Genomic DNA, 18,922 nt, shown 5'->3' with positions numbered 1-18,922 from the left:
AAGTACCTACTGTTCCTTTAAATATTTGGTAATGCCTAATGCAATGTGTACTGCAATATTTTAATCAATACCTAAACTGTTACCTGAACAAATAGTAAATTTTTAAAAAAATATATATATATTTTGGATAACATTCAAGTTTATAAGTAAGGTTTTATTTTTAAAATCATTATATACTTGCATAAGTTTTTTTGTTTTATTCCAAACATTACACCTATTTAGCTTTATACAGTTGTTCTGTTTCAATAACACCATAATTCTTTCGTCTCTAAATTTGATAACATGTTGATTACATGCAAGTATTCTTAAATGTTCCAAAATTTTGTATCTTTATTATTAATTTACATGAAGTACATAATTCTTTTGTTATTTTAATTACGACCTAGACAAAACATTTAGGAAATAACCAGGTTTGTTTTGAAATAAACTGTGATTAGGATTTAAATTGTATTTAATTACTGTCACAGTTCTTTGAAACGTTTATTCACAAACGTACTTCGTTGTTTCTTTTATCAAATGTTTAGATAATCCGAGATATGCGCAGACCATCTACACACTACCCGACAAGAAAGAGGCTGCTGTTTAGGTTTGGTCAAGTGTTCTTAAATGCTGTAGCTTTGATAGCGATTGCTGGTGGCTTGGCTGCGTACTTTAGAGGTGAGTGAAGTTGCATTTTACAGTTAACATATTGGGGTAAAGTCACTTATTAAAACTTTTGCAAAAACGTTTGGCGTGAATAGCATACACTATATCACGCTCTCTTTGCAATGCCTACTATTATATAAACGTTTGTCATTGCGTATACTCAATCACTGTCATCATGTCAGCCATCATTAGCAAAAAAGATTACATATAACATAGCAATCAACGTCACTGCCGCATCCCCACCACTACCACTAACAAAATCACCATCATCCATCAACACCAAAAAATGTACATTTCTTAATTTATGTGAGTCGTTATCATAAAACCCAAATAAGTATGTATTTCCGATATTTTCATTTTTATTTTCCATTATTGTTAGTTTAAAACCACGGCAATCTATCCTTTATTTAAAACCAACATCATGTACTCTCCTCAATAACCAATATTACAATCTCAGCAAGCTGAAGTTTTTTTATATCCCATAATCGTTGTTAGTAACAAACCTTTAGGTACCAAAAATTTCATGAATTACAAATAACCCCACAAACATCATCATTACACTATTACAATAACACAATATATCACTATACACTGAGAGAAAGATTTGCTTGCCTAAAAACAAATTATTGATGCACAAATATTTTTTAAATGCAGATTTGTTTACTGTAATAGCAGAATTTGTTGGTCCAAAAATTATTATAAAATTAAATTTATATTCCGTAAAGTTTTTGTTGTCTAACCTTTTCAGCACTTAGTTTGGACAAAAAATGTTTTGGTTTAAAAGCTAGATAATTTTTTTTTATTCGTAAAATACGAAGTAACGCTTTGTTCAACTAAACAAGTCTTTTTCTCGTTGTGATCCCAAATGCAAGCATGATTAGATACAGCATTGTTACCACAAACAACATTGCTACCACAAGCATCATTGTCAGCACCCACATGCTCAAATGCTTGTCTCGTGACAACCAACACGATAATATTGTCACTTTTTCAAGTTTGTTTACTAACAATTTAAAATTTTCTGTAAAAAATGCATTATATCTTACTTTGACAAGTTGTATCTTTAATCAGTTTATGTATTGTGTCCTATATTTAGTTTTAGTGTATTTCTTGGAGGAAAAACAACCAAAAATTTCAGTTCTTACTCAAATCTGAAATGATGTGTACTATACTAGGTAAACCACACATATTTGACAAATGGTTTATGCTCTAGACTGTTTCAACTTTTAATCAATATATGTTTTAACAAATTATTTAACCAACCGTTAATAGCTATACTACGGTTGCTGCAACGATTCATTTCAATTTTTGTAGAACATTATAGAAGAGATTTTGTAGTGTTTACCAAATACGTTTTTATTTGAATTCATTTTGTTCTTGCATAAGTGGTATGTACATTTAACGATTGCTAAGGTATAATGAATGAATGTAGGCTAAAAAGAATGCTAGTTTCTTCGTATGTAAGTATGTTTTTCAATGCCGGAGAAAACTTATTGATAACGTATTTTTGTTCGTGCTTCCGTTATTCACAAAATTATGTAGCATAGTTGCGTAATCAAACTAAATTCTGTCTCATAATGTTTGACGTGCTTGCAATCATTGCATACCCAAACCTTTAAAAAAAAATCTGGCATCACAATGAATTTGGAGGTACAGAATTTAATTTGCAGTTTCGGAAATTGTTATCATCAAGCATATGTATGTCTATTTTTGCACTCGGTCGGGCCGCCGTCTCAATTGTGAACCATCAAGATTTACTAACGGTGTCTAGTTACGAATTGCACTTTCTTATGTTGGTTTCTATTCATAAGTTAATTTTTATCATGACATTTTGGACGGCAAAAAAATGTACGGAAGTTTTTATGTGTGCCAAATTTGGTACACAGTACTGTAAGTAGCATATAGATGCGAAGGGAGAGTTTTTCTTCGATATTAAACCAACAATTACAGGGTCGCCGTTTAAAGTCCCGTACAGGCGCGCTGTCGAAGCGGAGATTGCTCGCTAGTTGGTTGCCTGGTGCGTTGAGGCTATAATGTGGGTGATGCGGCAGCCCGCATCGCCCTTAGCGCCCCGCGCGCGTCAGCAACATGCCGTCAGTAGTATACAAATGTCGGTCACGAGGCTGGGTGCTGGGTGAGGATTGAAAACTGTCAGCAGCCATCTTGGAATTGTGACTTTAACGGCAGCTGTTTCGCAAACCTTGACCAAAAAAAAATTATTAAAATTGACACAAAATTCAGCAAAATTACTCGAGGAAAAATTCCCAATTTTGAGGAAACATTTTTCAACAAAAATAAAAATAATAATTCCCAAAAGAGGCTTAATACTAAAAAAAAAAAGTTTAAAGTGATTTCCATTATTCAGACTGTATTTTTTCATAGCTTTGTTTCAAAACACAAGACAATGTACGATCGAATTGAGGGTTTCACGTCTCGTAGACATCGAGGCCATTAGAGACGATGAAGGGTGATGACATGTGAATGGAGCAATAATGGAATGAATGAGTGAGGGGAAACGGGATTGCCCCGAGAAAACACATCGTTTCACGGCAACTTCCATCAAGTTTCTCCACTTGCGAAAAATCCGGGTTTGACCCCAACGGGGTCAAATTATTATTAAAACCATCCAATTTTCAACTCATTTTGTTCACAAAATAACCTCGATAAAAGATCTTATGTTGCAATATGACTCACGGTCGTAGTTCAAACAGACGTAGCGGTTAAGGGTAAAATTTTTCTAATTGTACATAACGGCTCCGCCTAGCGCGACGTGTGCGTGCGTTAGGAACGTAATCAATGGAGCATCAAGTGCAAGTCTCGCTGGCACATTGAACGCTTCATCGCTTCAGAGAGCAAGTATCTGAACTGGTTTTGCAGTCGTTGTGCAACTATGGTACACAGAGTGGCGACCCTTCAATTGTACAGGTTGAATGTCTCCAAGAAGTCTACTACTGGTGCCTATTATAACTTTAAATGTTTCTCAAAGACCATGTTTTGAAATATATACCTCATTTGAAAAGCCGATTCATAAGCTTTATAAGGGTTCAAATTAATGTAATGTCTCTCGTAGTTGTGTGTAGAGGGTTCAAAACATCAAACCTTCGGCCAAAATAATTACGTGAAATTTTCATGGAAATGAAAGAGATCGAATGTTAAGATAGTTTAGTAACAAATGTCTGTTTCAACACCATACAAAATTAATAGCCCCTTGTAGTGAAAAATATCATTGTGGCGTTTTTAAAGACAGTAAAATGACGGCTATTTCTTGGGTGGTAACATTATGTCGCTATGAAAAGGAGAATATATATTTTTTATACTCAAAGTTTCATTAAAAAGCACTAAAAATAATATTATTAATATTTTATTTAAGGAATGTTAAAGCATGGAGCACAATTTATACTTTTTCGTTACACGAAAAATCAACATACATCTGTCATTAAAATATATATTCAAAAGTTATGTTATTACGAACCTCGTTATTACAAATGAGTTCTTTGAATGTGGTTTGAATGTAGAAGTTTTACAGGCAAAACATGGTTTTCGGAAGCTTTGCAACGGAGTTATAGAAGATGCGTGGATGGTGCCTTGCGTTGCTAACTTCTGTTTCAATTGCAATAAACCTCTTCCATCCTCAATTACAAGGATGCAGCCGATATCAACTTCAGGCTATATGTCATTTTATATTTTGATCACTTTTTTGTGAGGTAAGCTGTTTACATCAACTACTGCAACTCTCGACGTAGATTTAATTGTTGTGTCTTAGTTGTAAATACAAAATTTACAACCTAAAATCCTAAATATTTTTTTCAGCATACCCTTCGCCAGTGCATTATGTTAATAAGACCATCACATCCGTTGAGATCGCAAGAGGTAGCTCAGATGACATGAACCCCGCGCCAGGTAAATACTTTTTTCGCTAACATATTATTTGGTGTTACTTCGTAGATCTTTAATGTGTGGTGGTGACCGGTGAAATGTTTGGCTGGAGTTTGTAATCTATAGCCGGGTAATTCTTCATTCTGGAGAAACAACCTGTATTACACCTCACCTGTTAAGTGGTGCTGTGTCTGAATAATTGTAGTTTCTAAACGTGTAGTGAATTTATTTACACATGAATTTAACAGAATGTAATATTATTAGTGTGTTTATAGGATCTCTGGTGCAGGTTTCAAGGTGAGGTGCGAGATTCGAATCAACAACCGGCTGCCAAATAATTAAGAAAAAACCATGCATTTATCATTATGTTTGCACTAATTTGACACAACCTTGTATGTATCTATGTGTGCATATACATACTTGGATATAATAGGTAGTATAAGAGTATGTGCAAGCGGAAATATATTGAGTATGGGCCTATAGGATGCGTAATAAAAGTATCCATAATTAATCGAAAAGTTGCCCGACATAGAGTGCTTATTCGTAGTGTGGATAATTAGTATGATAATTTCAGTCCTGGTCAGAATCAAAGGTAAGGTACAAACCCAGACATTTGAATTAAAAGTTTTACTATTTTTTAAGGAGTTTAAACAAATTTTAGAATTTAAAAAATCTTAAATTTTTGTGGAATAAAACAATTTCCCAATAAACTGGAAAAGTTTATTTAAAAATATGGAAATTTTGTGACTTTGTGAGGATTTTTGAGTCATTCTTAAAGAAAACGTGATATGCTGACAAGAAAATTAAATTTGGTGGCCGGTCATTGATTCGCACCCTGCACCACACCCTTAAAACTTCATGAGGCTTTTCATAATCCCACTACTCATTTTGACGTAAAGTGGTGATATTGCATGGTGTGTATGTCATTCATAGTGAAGCGTTAAGAAATGACCAACAGCAAAGTCTACAAATAACATTGTATGTAAAAAATAATGTCTAAAAATAATTCCTATTTATTTTTATACTGTTATGGTGTTTTTACACCTGTGGCATATACAATATATTGGTTAAGTTCTAATACTGTTAGTGGCATAAAGGGAAATATGCACTACAGTGAAAGTATAACATTTTATATCAATGTTAAAAATATAATTGTTTTTGATTTATAGTTTAAATTTTTAAAAAATTCTGCAAACTTTATAAGTAATTTTTTTTGCCATATTCCATTTAAATCATAATTTAAACAGAGAACACACAATATGTCCATGTAGTATACAGGATGAGTCTTTTAAAAGCGATCCCGTGAAACATGTGTGAAAAGATGGAGTGGTGTTGTAAACGTAGCCCAGTGTAATAAGAGCTTGACTGAATGAGTCGCTGGAATGTTATCCGCGTGCATCGAGGTGTGTGTGCAGACGACACCACGTGTTCTGACAACCTCGTGGATGACCTGAATACCTGTGAAAATGGGGAATCCTTCTTTTCACAGACGAGAGAGCCAAACGTCCGATCGTGCAACTTCGGGTTTTTTTTTTTTGTTCATTGTAAATAAATATGGCGGTGTTGATAAAAGGATACTAATGGTCAATTAGGTTAGGTTAGCTACGTCATAAATACTTTAAAACATTGTGGACGGTTGATTTGGTTAGGATAGCTACATTAAGGATACGGAAAAAAAAATATAAAGTTCGGGGAACTTCGGGTTTTGGCTCTCTCGTCTGTGAAAAGAAGGCTTCCCGTGATAATGAGGTACTGGAGCTCCTCGAATGTTGGAGGGCTGTTGCTATACACCCGTCTCTAGATAGCTCGTTGTCATACTGTATTTACTCAATCAGTCTTTTCACACATGTTCCATGAAGAATATTTTAAAAGACTCATTCTATACAAATTTACCAGAAGTTATCATTTTTATAGTTAAAATGAAAAATACGGAACTTATATTTCTTAGGTTTTAATTTCAATCGTCTAATATTTGACTTTTTACAGGCCTCTGTCTACCAGTGATTGTAAGCTTTTGCCACTACCACAGGGTGTCCTACAACTACACCATGTTTCCAAACTATATTGGCCATTTCACCCAAAGGGATGCTCAACAGGTATGAATCCATGTCATTTAATATTTCAAAACCAAACAATTGTATTTAATTTATTAAGCTTTTCATTTCATAGTTCATAAATAAAAAATAAAGTTGCTACATCTAGAAACTATTCTGACATATTTGAAGCGAGTGTTCTTTGCTGAGAAGATTAGGTCATACAGGTCCCAAATGGCGGGCATAACAAAATGTGCAACAGTGTTTCTAAATATTTTTAATAAAATTTTATTAATTAAATTTATTTATGAATTTTAAAAAATTTCCCTCTTTATAGAACAAATCTAACAGATTTTAAAGATGGTGGCCGTAACGGAAATTGCAACAGTTACATCTTAATACAATATGGCGGTCATGGCATCCTAATAGAGAAGGTGCGGCTTAGAGCGGCTAGTCGTTAGGGAATTTCAGCCGTTTTTAGGAATTTTGAAGCCGTTGGGATTTTTAAGGACTAAAACGGGAAATTTTCCCTCAAAACGGGAATTTTTACCCCGAAATCGGGAAATTTGAGAAATTTTGAGTCATTTTCAGTCAATTTGAGTAATTTTTGAGTCTAAAATGGCCGCCGTGACGTCAGATGGTGGTCAGCTCCACATCCATAGCCTGCCTGTCCCCGGAGCCCCTTTTCTACACTACTTAAGTGTTCTGATGAAAACGAAGCGTAGAGAAAAAAATAGCAGTGAAAGTTAATTCAAAGTAATAATAAACTTAACGATACTCAATTTTATTGTTATTTAAACTGATATGTTTGAATGGTCAGTAAATGCTCATAACTCTAATAATGTGATTTACAATTTATTTAATGTTTTATTTGAAATGTAAAATTATTGTTTTCAGGAATTCGAGATGTTCAATGCGATCGTGGAAGTGCGTTGCTACGAGCTGGCGGCCCTCTTTTTGTGCTCGGTGTTCGTGCCGAAGTGCGGATCCACAGGGAGATCTGTCACGCCATGCAGCAAACTGTGTTTCGGTAACGATCCCGTGTTTCCCATTGGAAGTGTTCACCTCTAGCTGTCGTGTTCGTGGTCGTAGCAGATGTGACCATTGCAATAGGTTTATATACGCTCAGCTTAAATGCGAGCAAGATTAACATTTACTCTTAATATAAAAGTGCACTTACTGTCCTCAAAATGTGTTTTTTTTTCTGCTTTTATGCTTAAGCAATTTTTTTTTTTTTTGGAAAATTAAAAATTACCAATATCTTATTTAGATCTTCTCTTGCATATTCCAAATTAACATTAGATGTTGGTAATATTTTTACTCGTGTCAGTAGGTATGTTCACACTTAAAATATTAAAACGGTATTTAATCTCAACGAACTTTAATTTATAATGCTAAGGTAGAATTATTGATAGGTGCATTTCTAATAAATTATAATACATAATATTTTAAATAATAGAAAAACATTGATGTTGCGGAAAACTATAATGTAATAAATACCGTGTCTAATGAATGTAGATTATTAAGCAATAAACCTTTTAGCTAAAAATACTAGTATAACTTCGTAAATTTATAATATTGACAAAAATACTACTTTTTTAAAATTTTCTACAAGAAACCTGAAATTTTAAGTGTTGATTAGTTGTGATTAGAAAAACCTACTGCAAACGAACTGAGTAGTGGAAGAAGCCATGGTATACAACACATGCATCAGGGATTGGATGCGGGTAGCCTGTCGGTCTCATTTCTCACGCTCTATTTTTTAGCTGAACCACGTCTACCACATATCTTCTTAAATTTGATAAAGTAACTTAAACTTGACCTAAAATAATTATATAAGTAAAAAAGGAAACATGTTATAGTCAACTGATTTTTTATCATGTTTTTAGTTCCAATAGAATAAAAGCGCTATTGAAATTATTTTATACTGTCACTTTTAACTGTTATAAATTAAAAAATCAATTAAAAATATTGGGTTGCATAATATGACATTATAAACTTCAAATTCAGATACGGGTTCAAGTAAAGAGACAAATTGAAAAAATATTATTTAAAAACAATGGGTAGCTAAATTTATTTTTTTAGAGAAAAATTATGTAGAGAAAAATTATTTGCATACTGAAAAGTCCTGCAAACCTAGAGTCACACCCATGTACCAGAATAGATTATTACATTTAAAAATCTATTTTGTCACGAATGAGATTTTAATTCACAATATCCATTTCAAACTAAAACAGTTCAAAAATATTATTATAGATTCGTGTCTCTATGTTTTAAATGTATTACCGTTGTAAAAACACACTGAAACAAATACCTACAATAACTTTTAGTAGTTTTCTTTGTGGAACCATGGTCAGTTTGCCATGAACTGTGTGGTTTAGGGTTAAAAGCGATATTGTGAAAAATAGCTAAATCGCACCAAATGTTACTTACCATGTACAACCCTACGCTGGTGTTAAGGCTGTCACTGAAGATGTAGGCCCTTCAACCAATGGCTCCAACTGAAGTACACACCAAGACAATTGTATCTCGACTTCTACAATGACAGAAAAAATATGGCGAGTGCATCCACACTCACGCCACTCTCCTACTTTTTGGTTTTACCAAATGTAAGCTGTGGCATCATTTTAGGACAATAGAAGTACTAATAGTTATCTGTATAGCTTCCGAAACCAGTTAAAAGTGTTTATACATTTATTGTTACTTGTCAAACATATTGGCACTTCTATAATGACCACCATGGAGATGGCATGTTTTAACATCTCGCCTAATAAGTCATTAGTCTACAGTAATTTTAGTACCATAGACGTGGCAAATCACAATACATAATTTGTAAGTTATTTTACTAATTAATTTATCTTGCGAAGAATACAGAGTAAGTATCTGGAATACCAATTTCATAATATTTAGTAAACACAGCTTGTAAAATAAACATTTTCAACATAAGATCTAATGAGCACCCAAAAATAATTTTTTTTCTTAAATACAGTACATGATACAAAAAGTACTTACATTAGCAACTTTTACAAGCCACATTTGCTAGTACACGTGCATTTGCACCACATAAATAGTAAATTTTTTTCATATAAATTTGAGAAAAAACGTGTCAAATCATAAAATTGACTGTGTTTTCTTGTAGCAATTTGAAAGATATGAATTAAAATTAGTACTTTAAATTTGAAAATCCTAAAGATACTTTTTTCTTAAAAAATTTTTCTTTTATATATCTTTAGTGACAAACGACAAAAAGAAATTGAATTATTTAAATTTAATCATTTAAAACGTATATTTTATATTTATTAGAAAGTAAAACGTACTTATTTATAATCTGAAGAAATAACTCCATATTTTAAAGCTTGTAATATAAGTTATATGCAACATTACTTCTTAATCAAGAAAAATATTTAGAAAAAAATTTAATGCTTATACATCTGTTGATTTAATAGCACTTTGTTACTGCTTTTTTTTAAATATTTTTTTTTATAAATGGATCATATCATGTTTGATTTAATCTTAAAAATGCTACTTCTGTTATAGTAGGCTTACTGTAATAAAATAACTAAACAATCTATAATCTCTAAGTTAAACTTGAAATCATTAACGACTATATATTTAAACAATATATCAGTTTTTAATAATTCAAGTTTTAAACTAGATTTCGCTTTAAGAAATTTTAATATTATATTGCTCTAATAAACCCACCCAAACATTCGTCTGAACTGCTGAAATTTTTTTCGCACTAACCTCAGACGACGTTAATCTACTAGGTTGGAATTTGCTATTTACATCCCAATTGATTTGTTTATTATACATCTTTTACAAACTGAATAGCAGTTTTTTTCATGTTTCATTTTATTTATATCAAGCTGTTAGATTCTCATAAACTTCTAGAAGTTCTACAGGCTTATTTATAATTTGTTTGCATTGAAACCGTTACACTTGCATTTTTCGGGAAATATTATTATTTTTTTTATCAAAGTCTTATAAATATTGTTTTTCTTTCACGCATTTAATAGGCGGATGCTCATATTTTTCTGATGGTAACCATTTTATTCCCCATCCCGTAGGTTTGTAATACTTAATTTTTGATTGTTTGGATCATCTGGAATTTTGTTTTCAGGTCCTTAGTGTAAATCTGAATGCTCATCACGCAATTCTTAAAGATATTCTAAATCTTCGTTGGAGATGTATCCGGTTTCCGAGTTATCTGATATTTTTATTGCACCAATGTTTGAACTCTCCATATATATTCTCCGTGAGGTAAATATTGTTCCCCTCCGCTTTCAATTACGTTGTCTGCATCTACATTAAAAAGCTTGATTCGTTTCTTTTAATACATTTTTTCTATACAAATATTTTTACTTTACTTTATATGTTACGACCTGAATGACTCCACCATTAATTTAATTTCCAAAAATTTAATTATATCATAGCGTTTTTTGTCGTATTCCCCCCCCCCCCCCCCTTTTATCTTTACTTTTAATGGAAATGCTTTTTTATATATTTTAATTTTTCATATAGACATTTATAAAATAATTTTTTTATTCGTTGGGACTGTCTGTTTTTTATGATTTTGTATATTTTGTCAGGTAGCATATATTACATTTATACCTAAATATTTCTGCATGCTTGTAACTTTTTCACTCATTTCAATGTTGTAGATTGTATTATAAAATTCTTCCTTGCTTTTTAGTGTGTTTTCATCTATTTTTCTTTAGAATGCTTATAATCATAGACATAATCAAACTTCTTATTAATTAAATCCATACAATTTTAACCAGATATTTTTTTGTTATCCTAAATAATTATTTCCCATTTAGTGGACATTACCAACCTTGAGTTTAAACAAAAAATTATAACTCAGTTTTACAGTAGTCTATACCGATTGAATTTTTATTAATTATCTGTAAATACTGTTTTTGATTTGTATTTTATTTAGTAATTTATCACAAAATACTGTTTTATATTATTTTAATCGTCCCATTGTGTAAAACTTTAAATGTCATTAGTAATGACACTGACCAATTGACATTAATTAACACAAAAATTCTATAACCTACAGCACCTTAACCGGTACTAGCTCTGATGAAACTTGGCTAGCGTTTTATTTACTCCAAGGTGACCACCCGAGGTCACATCATGCATTTATTTTAGCATTTCTGGTACTAGGATTGTCGGGAGGAGTAGCTTCATGGTAACAAATTTACCATTTGAATTTCCCATGCCCTCTTCATAACCCATCCACTATCCTCAAGGAATACCCTTGGGCCCAATAAGCTTTCACAGCCCTTCGGTCACTGGATATCTCATGACATGGTGGAAGTCCTGTAGCCCTCTCCAACCAGCCTATAATTGGCCTAAATTCAGGGCCTTATCGCTGTACCAATTATAGGCTGCCATGGTCCCATTTATCCTCGCTGTTAACGATAGTCGTGCGTCTGATGTCTTCGATTCCTTCGTTCTTCTCTGTCCTTTTGCTATGGCTGCAGTCTGCATTGCATGGTCAACGAGAGAGGCATCCGCATTGCTGTGAGTTCGGCCCTTCCTGTGTTCGATTCGGCGATTATACTGCTGTATCTGCTCCATCGACCTAGCGAGTTGTCCTTCTGACTTCTTGAATTGCAATAGCCACTAAGTGCAGCATGGTCAATGCGTACAAGTAATTGTCTCCAATATAAATACATGTGAAAATTATTCCGGGACTTAACTACTGCTAAATGTTCTCTTCTGGAAACGCAATAGTTACGTTCGAGCTTAGATAAAGTTTTTTTCTTTACTACCCGATCACTCGTTCGCTTCATTTTAAACCTGGGAAATTATAGTGCCCAGTCGATCTCTGCTTGCATCTGTGTCAAGGATATACTCACCATTATGATGTGGGTAGGCAAGTATGGGGCTAGAACATAGTGACTCCTTAAAGTTCTGAAAGGTAGCCTCACACCCAGAAGACAACAAAAACTATTTCTTCTCCTCTGTCAGTTGATGGAGTGGTCTGGCAATACCTGGAAACTCAAGGATGGAGTGTCTTTAGTAGGTACAAAGTCCTAGGAAACTCCTTAACTCATGTTTATCTTTAGGTCGAGGCCACTCCTTGACAGACTGGATCTTATCAGGGTCTGTCCATACTCCATCCTGTGATACCACATAACCTAGAAATGTTACATCATGTTGGAACAAGGAACACTTCTTCGGGCTAAATTTGACTCATACATGGCGAAACTTGTTAAAAAAAATTATGGAGATTTTTGTAGATGCTCCTTATTTGTATTTCTCACCACAATAATGTCATCCACATATACCAGGCAGGCATATTTTCCATGTCAAGCCATGCAACACAAGTTCCATTAATATTTCAAAAGTTGTGGGAGCATTACATAATTCAAGTGACAGCACAATGAACTGGAACAATCCACTTCATGTTTATCAACCAGTTTCCTCCTTGTCCTCTGGCAAAAGCTCCACTTGCCAGTAACCACTCTTCAAGTCCAATGACTATAACCACTAAGTGCCAGAAAGTGTATCCAGATTGTTATCAATATGTGGAAGGGGGTAGCTGTCTTGTTTGGTGATGTCATTCAGTTTCTGGAAGTACACACAGAACCCCAGTTTGCCATTCTTCATTGCTACCAGAACGACTGGGGATGCCTTAGAGACTCGCTGATGGCTTTATTACCCCACCCTTCATCATGCATTAAATAATCTTCTCAGCCTCTTCTTGCTTTGCAAAAGGTAGCCACTGTAGAGCCTGCTATATTGTTTCTTTATTGCCTGTGTTAATGTGATGGTAGACTCACACAACCCCCCCCCCCCCCCCCGAGAGAATACATTTTTTTTTCTTAGAAAAACATTAATTTATTCTGCTTCTTCAGGGGCAAGTTTCTCCTGATATCACTTTAATAACTGCTCTACTTCAGAGCTCAGTGGTGGTAAACTGTACTCACGAGGTGAAGTACCTTATCACTGTGCTACCTAAAGGACTAGTCTACAGTTAGCTATTTGTTCGCCCTGCTTCAAAACCTTCATTTTTGATTCGAGGTTGGTCGCACTTAAAGATATAATCTCACCAACCTTGGTAATTCTGCAGCTGATCAGGATTCTCTCCAGTCATTTGTCATATCTGGCTTGATGATATAGGTCATGCTGTTATTATTTGCTCATGATTGACAGGAATGGAAGCAGTTTCATCGCTATTACCTGCATTATGGGAACTTCTAATTGTTTGGGAGTACAAATGCTATCTCTTCCCCTCTGATTCACAATAACCGACTGACCATATGAAGGAAAAAAATCCACATTTTTTCATGATGTCGATTCCCAGTAACATCAGCAACAAAATATGTCTACAAAAATGTCCAAGTCCCTATCTTTAACTTCAAATTCAGCTGTCCACGTACAGGTGATGTGTCTCCAGTTGCTGTTTTCAGTTTGTATGGGAAAGATGTCCATCTCAGCTGATCCCTTTAAATGATGGTTGTACGAATTATAGATACACATGCTCCAGTATCGATGATCAGTAAGCACTGTCTGCTGTTGGCCCAGCCATTAAGTAACAGATTATCACACTACTGCTCGTTTCCCTGTTGCTCTTCTTGCTGTGGGGTTTTCTTGCATGTCGGGCAGTCCCACTGAATATGCCCTAGTTCTTGGCAGACAAAGCAGCATGGGCAACCTCCTGTCCTCCAAAACTGGGAGCCTCAATTGCCAATAAGCAGCTTCTTCAGAGCCCTGATGATTTCCCATTCATTGATGGTGGCATTTTTTCTCGCAGTCTGGTATTAGTCCCATTCTGTTGGTCTTGATGTTGGTGTTCATGGATGCATTCCATGCCGATTCTATCTCTAGGTCATGAACCAGGGCATCACAACTCTTCTTGTGGTGGGCCCAGCAAAGGGTTTGCTGGACTTCTGCATCCTTGAGTACATCTATAAAATCATTAGTAGCTAGTTGATACAGGAACTATGCAAGAGTCTATGGGTAGGCAAGGTGCACAAGCTTCTCGATATCATCCTCGAATTCCTGGAGGTTTCTGAGGATCACTGTAGATATATCTTCAATGCAGTCATGTAAACTTCGCCTATGTGTCAGTCACCATACCTCAGCTCAAAAGCTTTTACAAATACAGCATAGTGCTACTGGTCTAACTGGTATGGTCTGAAGCAGCTAGGATGGGGCTTTTCGCAAGGCCAAGACAAGTGCTCTAGCCTTCTCTTCCTCATTTCAACTATTCTCCTCCGCAGCTGCCTCGAATTGTCGTCCGTATACTGCCCACGAAGATTGGCCATCGAAATTAGGTGGCTTGGATTTTGGGTGGCCATTATTAGAGCCTTCCACTTTGACATCTCTGGAAATGCTCCTTTGGCTTGCAACAACTATAGCTTCTTTAATCGTTCGATGGCACTCCTTTGTTACAGCTTCTACATGCCTTTCAGTGGCCTGTTCAAGCTGAATTAGCTATTGCTGCTGTTGGAAAAGTAGCTGTTCTTGTTTTGCGAGATGCCTCTCCAAACACTGCATTTTACCTTCGAAATGAATGCTGGTTTCGTCAATCTTTTTTGTTTCTTCTTGAGCAGTCACAAGTTAACTCGCATGTCTTCTTGTGCCTTTTTAATTTGTCGATTTCGATCTTCATGGTATTCTTCACCCCTTCTTGGCTGTTCCTTGTTTCACTCTTTGTTTCATTCTTCAAGTCTTCCTGGCCGATCTTTATTTCATTCTTCAAGTCTTCCGGGCCACTCTTAATTTCATTCTTAATTTCCTCTTGTTTACTCTCCATTTTATCCTGGCTTCTCTTTTTTTCGGCCATGAAAGCCATTTTGTTACAAAGACCGTTGGCCGCCATCTTCCTTGTCAACATGCACTATCAATCTGTCACTATCACTACTATCCTATTAACTACAGTTTAATTTCACCTATGAACTAGCCTAAACTCCTACTCAAAACAAAAATTAAGTTTATTACACTCAAACAAACACTAACTTATAACATTTAAACTAAATACAGTTACAAATATTAATTTTATTCTCGAATACATAAATTCTAACATTTTTATGATTTTTTTGCTTATTTTAATTTTGAAACTGAATCCTCAATCTATTAATTAGGGCTATCCCACTTCTGACACCATATTTTACGAGTGGGAAAACAGGTTCGAAAATAATAGCCCAACCAATTTAAAACAGTTTTATTTATTAACTACTTTTTACACTGTTGATTGAATTAGAACACTTAAAATGTATATCCACAAATTAATCATACTTTCATTTATTTCACAAATTACTCTACACAGCGGAGTTCGCCTCGACAGTAGCTCTCCCTTCTGCTGGTATCTTACCGCACACGTCTGTCCCAACACACTGCCTTGTACTACTCACTCGTTCATAGAACACAATAAAGGCCTGGATGTTTTGGTCCCCGATGCATCAGTCTCCGCACACGAAGCCCGTCGCTCATTCTCTGCTTCTGCTCACCAATGGGTCACTCGCCCTCTTTACTTCATTGTCTCGGAGGACGGCATCACTCTTTGTATACCCCTCAGGCCTCTTCTGGAATGGTCTCGCACTTCTTCGAAATGTTGCTTCATCAGGGTAGACTTGACACCCGAAGCTTCCAGAACAATGGCGACTTAGTTACACCACTTCATGCAGGTGGGGAACTTGCCGAACCCTCGAGAGCAGCAGAGTATTCTCTAGTAACAATGAGAAAACACTATAAAATGGGAAGCAGGGAGAGGGGGGTTGTACAGAGGTGCTGCATAGTGTTTCATCTGTACAATCTAGGCGGACAATTTTTTTTTTCAGCAGTGTTGCATTTATATCGATCGGTTATGGTGTATTATAAGAATTATAAATCACTGTTATTAATAATAAACTTTATTAGTGAGGACTGCCATAAAAATTAAAATTCAGAAAAACCAATATATTTTATACAAAAAATTAGATAGAAGAAAAATACAAATAAATCAAAACAAAAATTACAAATTTAGGCTACTTCAAATACACATTATTACACATTGAGTTCAAAATAAAAACAAAATAATTCCAAAACTAATTCTCGTCACCATAATTGCCCAAGGTATCAGTTATGTGATAGTATTTCTCATTATGAGGTGTCGGGTTTGAACATGGCAGAGGTCAAGGCTCTATTATAGGAGCTATAATAAACTTTAAGACTTCTTAACACAATTTACCCGTATTCTTTTTAGGAACCTCTCGGAGGTTATTGATCAGATAGTCAGATGTTATTATCAACATGTAAAATAATTCTCTATTCGTAGCAATACACGAACGCTTTCTGGTGCTATGCTCCCCTAACCTACGACAATCTTTGTTGCTAGCTTCCTGCGCTTCTTCCGATAGCTACCCAGTTGGAACAATCGTAGCTTTTATGGCCTCTGTACTGTGGACCAGTATTTTATGTACAGTATCAGGCATATAATACCACGAATAAAGACTGAGATAATATATTCTTATGTCCAGACAAAATTGTTTGAATTCCACTAAATTTATCTCCAAACCAAAAGACAATGTCTTCAGTAATACATAAAATTAAAATTGCTTGATAAATGTACATCTAGCTTTCAAGATCCAAACTTGCTACAAAATAAAATAAAAAATATTTTTTAATATTAAAATTGGTAACACAATTTAAATAATGTACCGATTCGGTATACAGCTTCCACTTACTGACATACCCAGTACTCCTTCGACAAAACTTTCTTGTCATTTTGATTGGTATAAATTTATGTTTTTGTAAAATTATCATGTTTCTTATGTGTTGGAGAATGTCATTTCGCATATATTTGACATTTATTTTGATATGTGAGTGGTATATGGGAATTTTGCGCTGGAGTGTTGGGTATGACAGTAATTGGAAGCTGATGTATATCGAATAGTTATTTAAGTTAAATAGTATAACCAATTTATATATATATATTTCATTTTGTAAACACGGTTGACATCTTGTAAGCTAGCAGACTGTGTTGGCACGTGGGGCTAAGGTATTCAGAGGGCAGGTGTGTTGCGTTCTATGGGAGGGGGGTGGTCGCAGGTAATGATGGGGCATTGTCCTTCAGTTTCTTTTCCTTACTTTAAGGGGCCACTGTGGCTAGAGAGGCTTTGAGAGCGCCCGCATTACTTAACGATGTTCTTTTGTCAGTGCGAATGTAAATGATACCTCCTGTGTTGAATAATGGGCGAAGTTTTGTATAGGGGCTCGTCTCTGGTGGTCCATGGAAAATATTCCGAGGGCCTTTTAATACAGGAGCCTGACACTGACATGTCTCGTATGGGGCTGGGGAAACACGCGCCTGCAGGTGAGCGAGTACTAGGTATCAGTGAAAAGCATGGTCTCAGTGGGGGAAGATCGTGTATTTTCCTGCTACTTGGATAACGAGTGTTGCGTGAATTTTATAGTAGTGGGATTAGAGAGATCGCGGATTTTTATTTTTCCGAAATCTTTGTTACTATTTTTAAATTCATTGGATTGTTTTCAAGTATTTTATGAATTTTTCTTTGCTGATTTTTATGCTGTGTGTCTGTAAATGTGGAAAAAAAAAGTGCTGTATGCATGTTTATACTACGTTTTTCTTATGTGCATGTAACCTGTCGCTCTTGTTTTCGGTGCAAATTATCGATTTGAAGTATGGGGGCAGATCATTTCTTGAAATAAGAATAAGTTTATTTCACTTTGCATGTTTTTGGAGGGGCGTAACTCCTGTGTATCCTGTATTGAAGTTGCAATGGATATACGTAGCCAACACTTTGTCGGTTGAAATACCAAGGGACTTGAGTATTAATTTTTTTTTTTTTTTGCCGAGTCAAGAACTAAAATGTTATTTTGTTCGTATGTAGTTCTTTATTCATTAATACTCTTTGCAATTTATAAGTGGACGGGGAGGGGTGACAGTGATTAATTACCTAATTTGCATATTCTTTGTGTGTCTCAGCATTCCTGTACTCCCCTACTACATACTCTTTTGCTGGTTTTGACTCTATGTCATGAAGAATACACGAATACCCAGAAAAACAAGTCAAAATCTACCGATATCAAATGTTAAATGAGAATTCTGTCGGGGCATGTACGAACGCAGTGGGCTGACAACGACGGGTTAGTAAGAACAGAAAAACAGACACTCGATAACCTTGGAACACAATGACGAACAGACAAACCCAACGGTGATACAAAACTGATATAACCTGGACAGCGCAACGACAACAGTGACGAACGGGTGAACCCAGTGATGAAACTAAACAGATGTTTTGGACAACACAACTATGACGACACAGACGAACACAGTAGGCTATCTGAGACCAAATAGTTGCGACGTTTCGGGAACTAAAATCTGTGTCCGTCATCAGGCACAAAGAGGC

General features: G+C 35.1%; 1 protein-coding gene across 1 annotated transcript in view; it reads left to right on the top strand.

Annotated features, from left to right (window-relative positions):
- LOC134528966 (atrial natriuretic peptide-converting enzyme-like) overlaps window positions 1–18,922 on the top strand; it is a 91,961-nt gene that overhangs the window by 7,580 nt on the left and 65,459 nt on the right. Inside the window, exons 3-6 of the mRNA XM_063362634.1 lie at window positions 525–657; window positions 4,456–4,545; window positions 6,508–6,617; window positions 7,452–7,584. Of these exons, the coding sequence (XP_063218704.1) occupies window positions 525–657; window positions 4,456–4,545; window positions 6,508–6,617; window positions 7,452–7,584 (466 nt within the window). The remainder of the gene's footprint in view (window positions 1–524; window positions 658–4,455; window positions 4,546–6,507; window positions 6,618–7,451; window positions 7,585–18,922) is intronic.

This window comes from Bacillus rossius, chromosome 2, assembly GCF_032445375.1.
Source record: "Bacillus rossius redtenbacheri isolate Brsri chromosome 2, Brsri_v3, whole genome shotgun sequence".
Classification (NCBI taxonomy): domain Eukaryota; kingdom Metazoa; phylum Arthropoda; class Insecta; order Phasmatodea; family Bacillidae; genus Bacillus; species Bacillus rossius.
The sequence above is the reverse complement of the archived record's forward strand: the minus strand, read 5'-3'. Positions and strand labels throughout refer to the sequence as shown.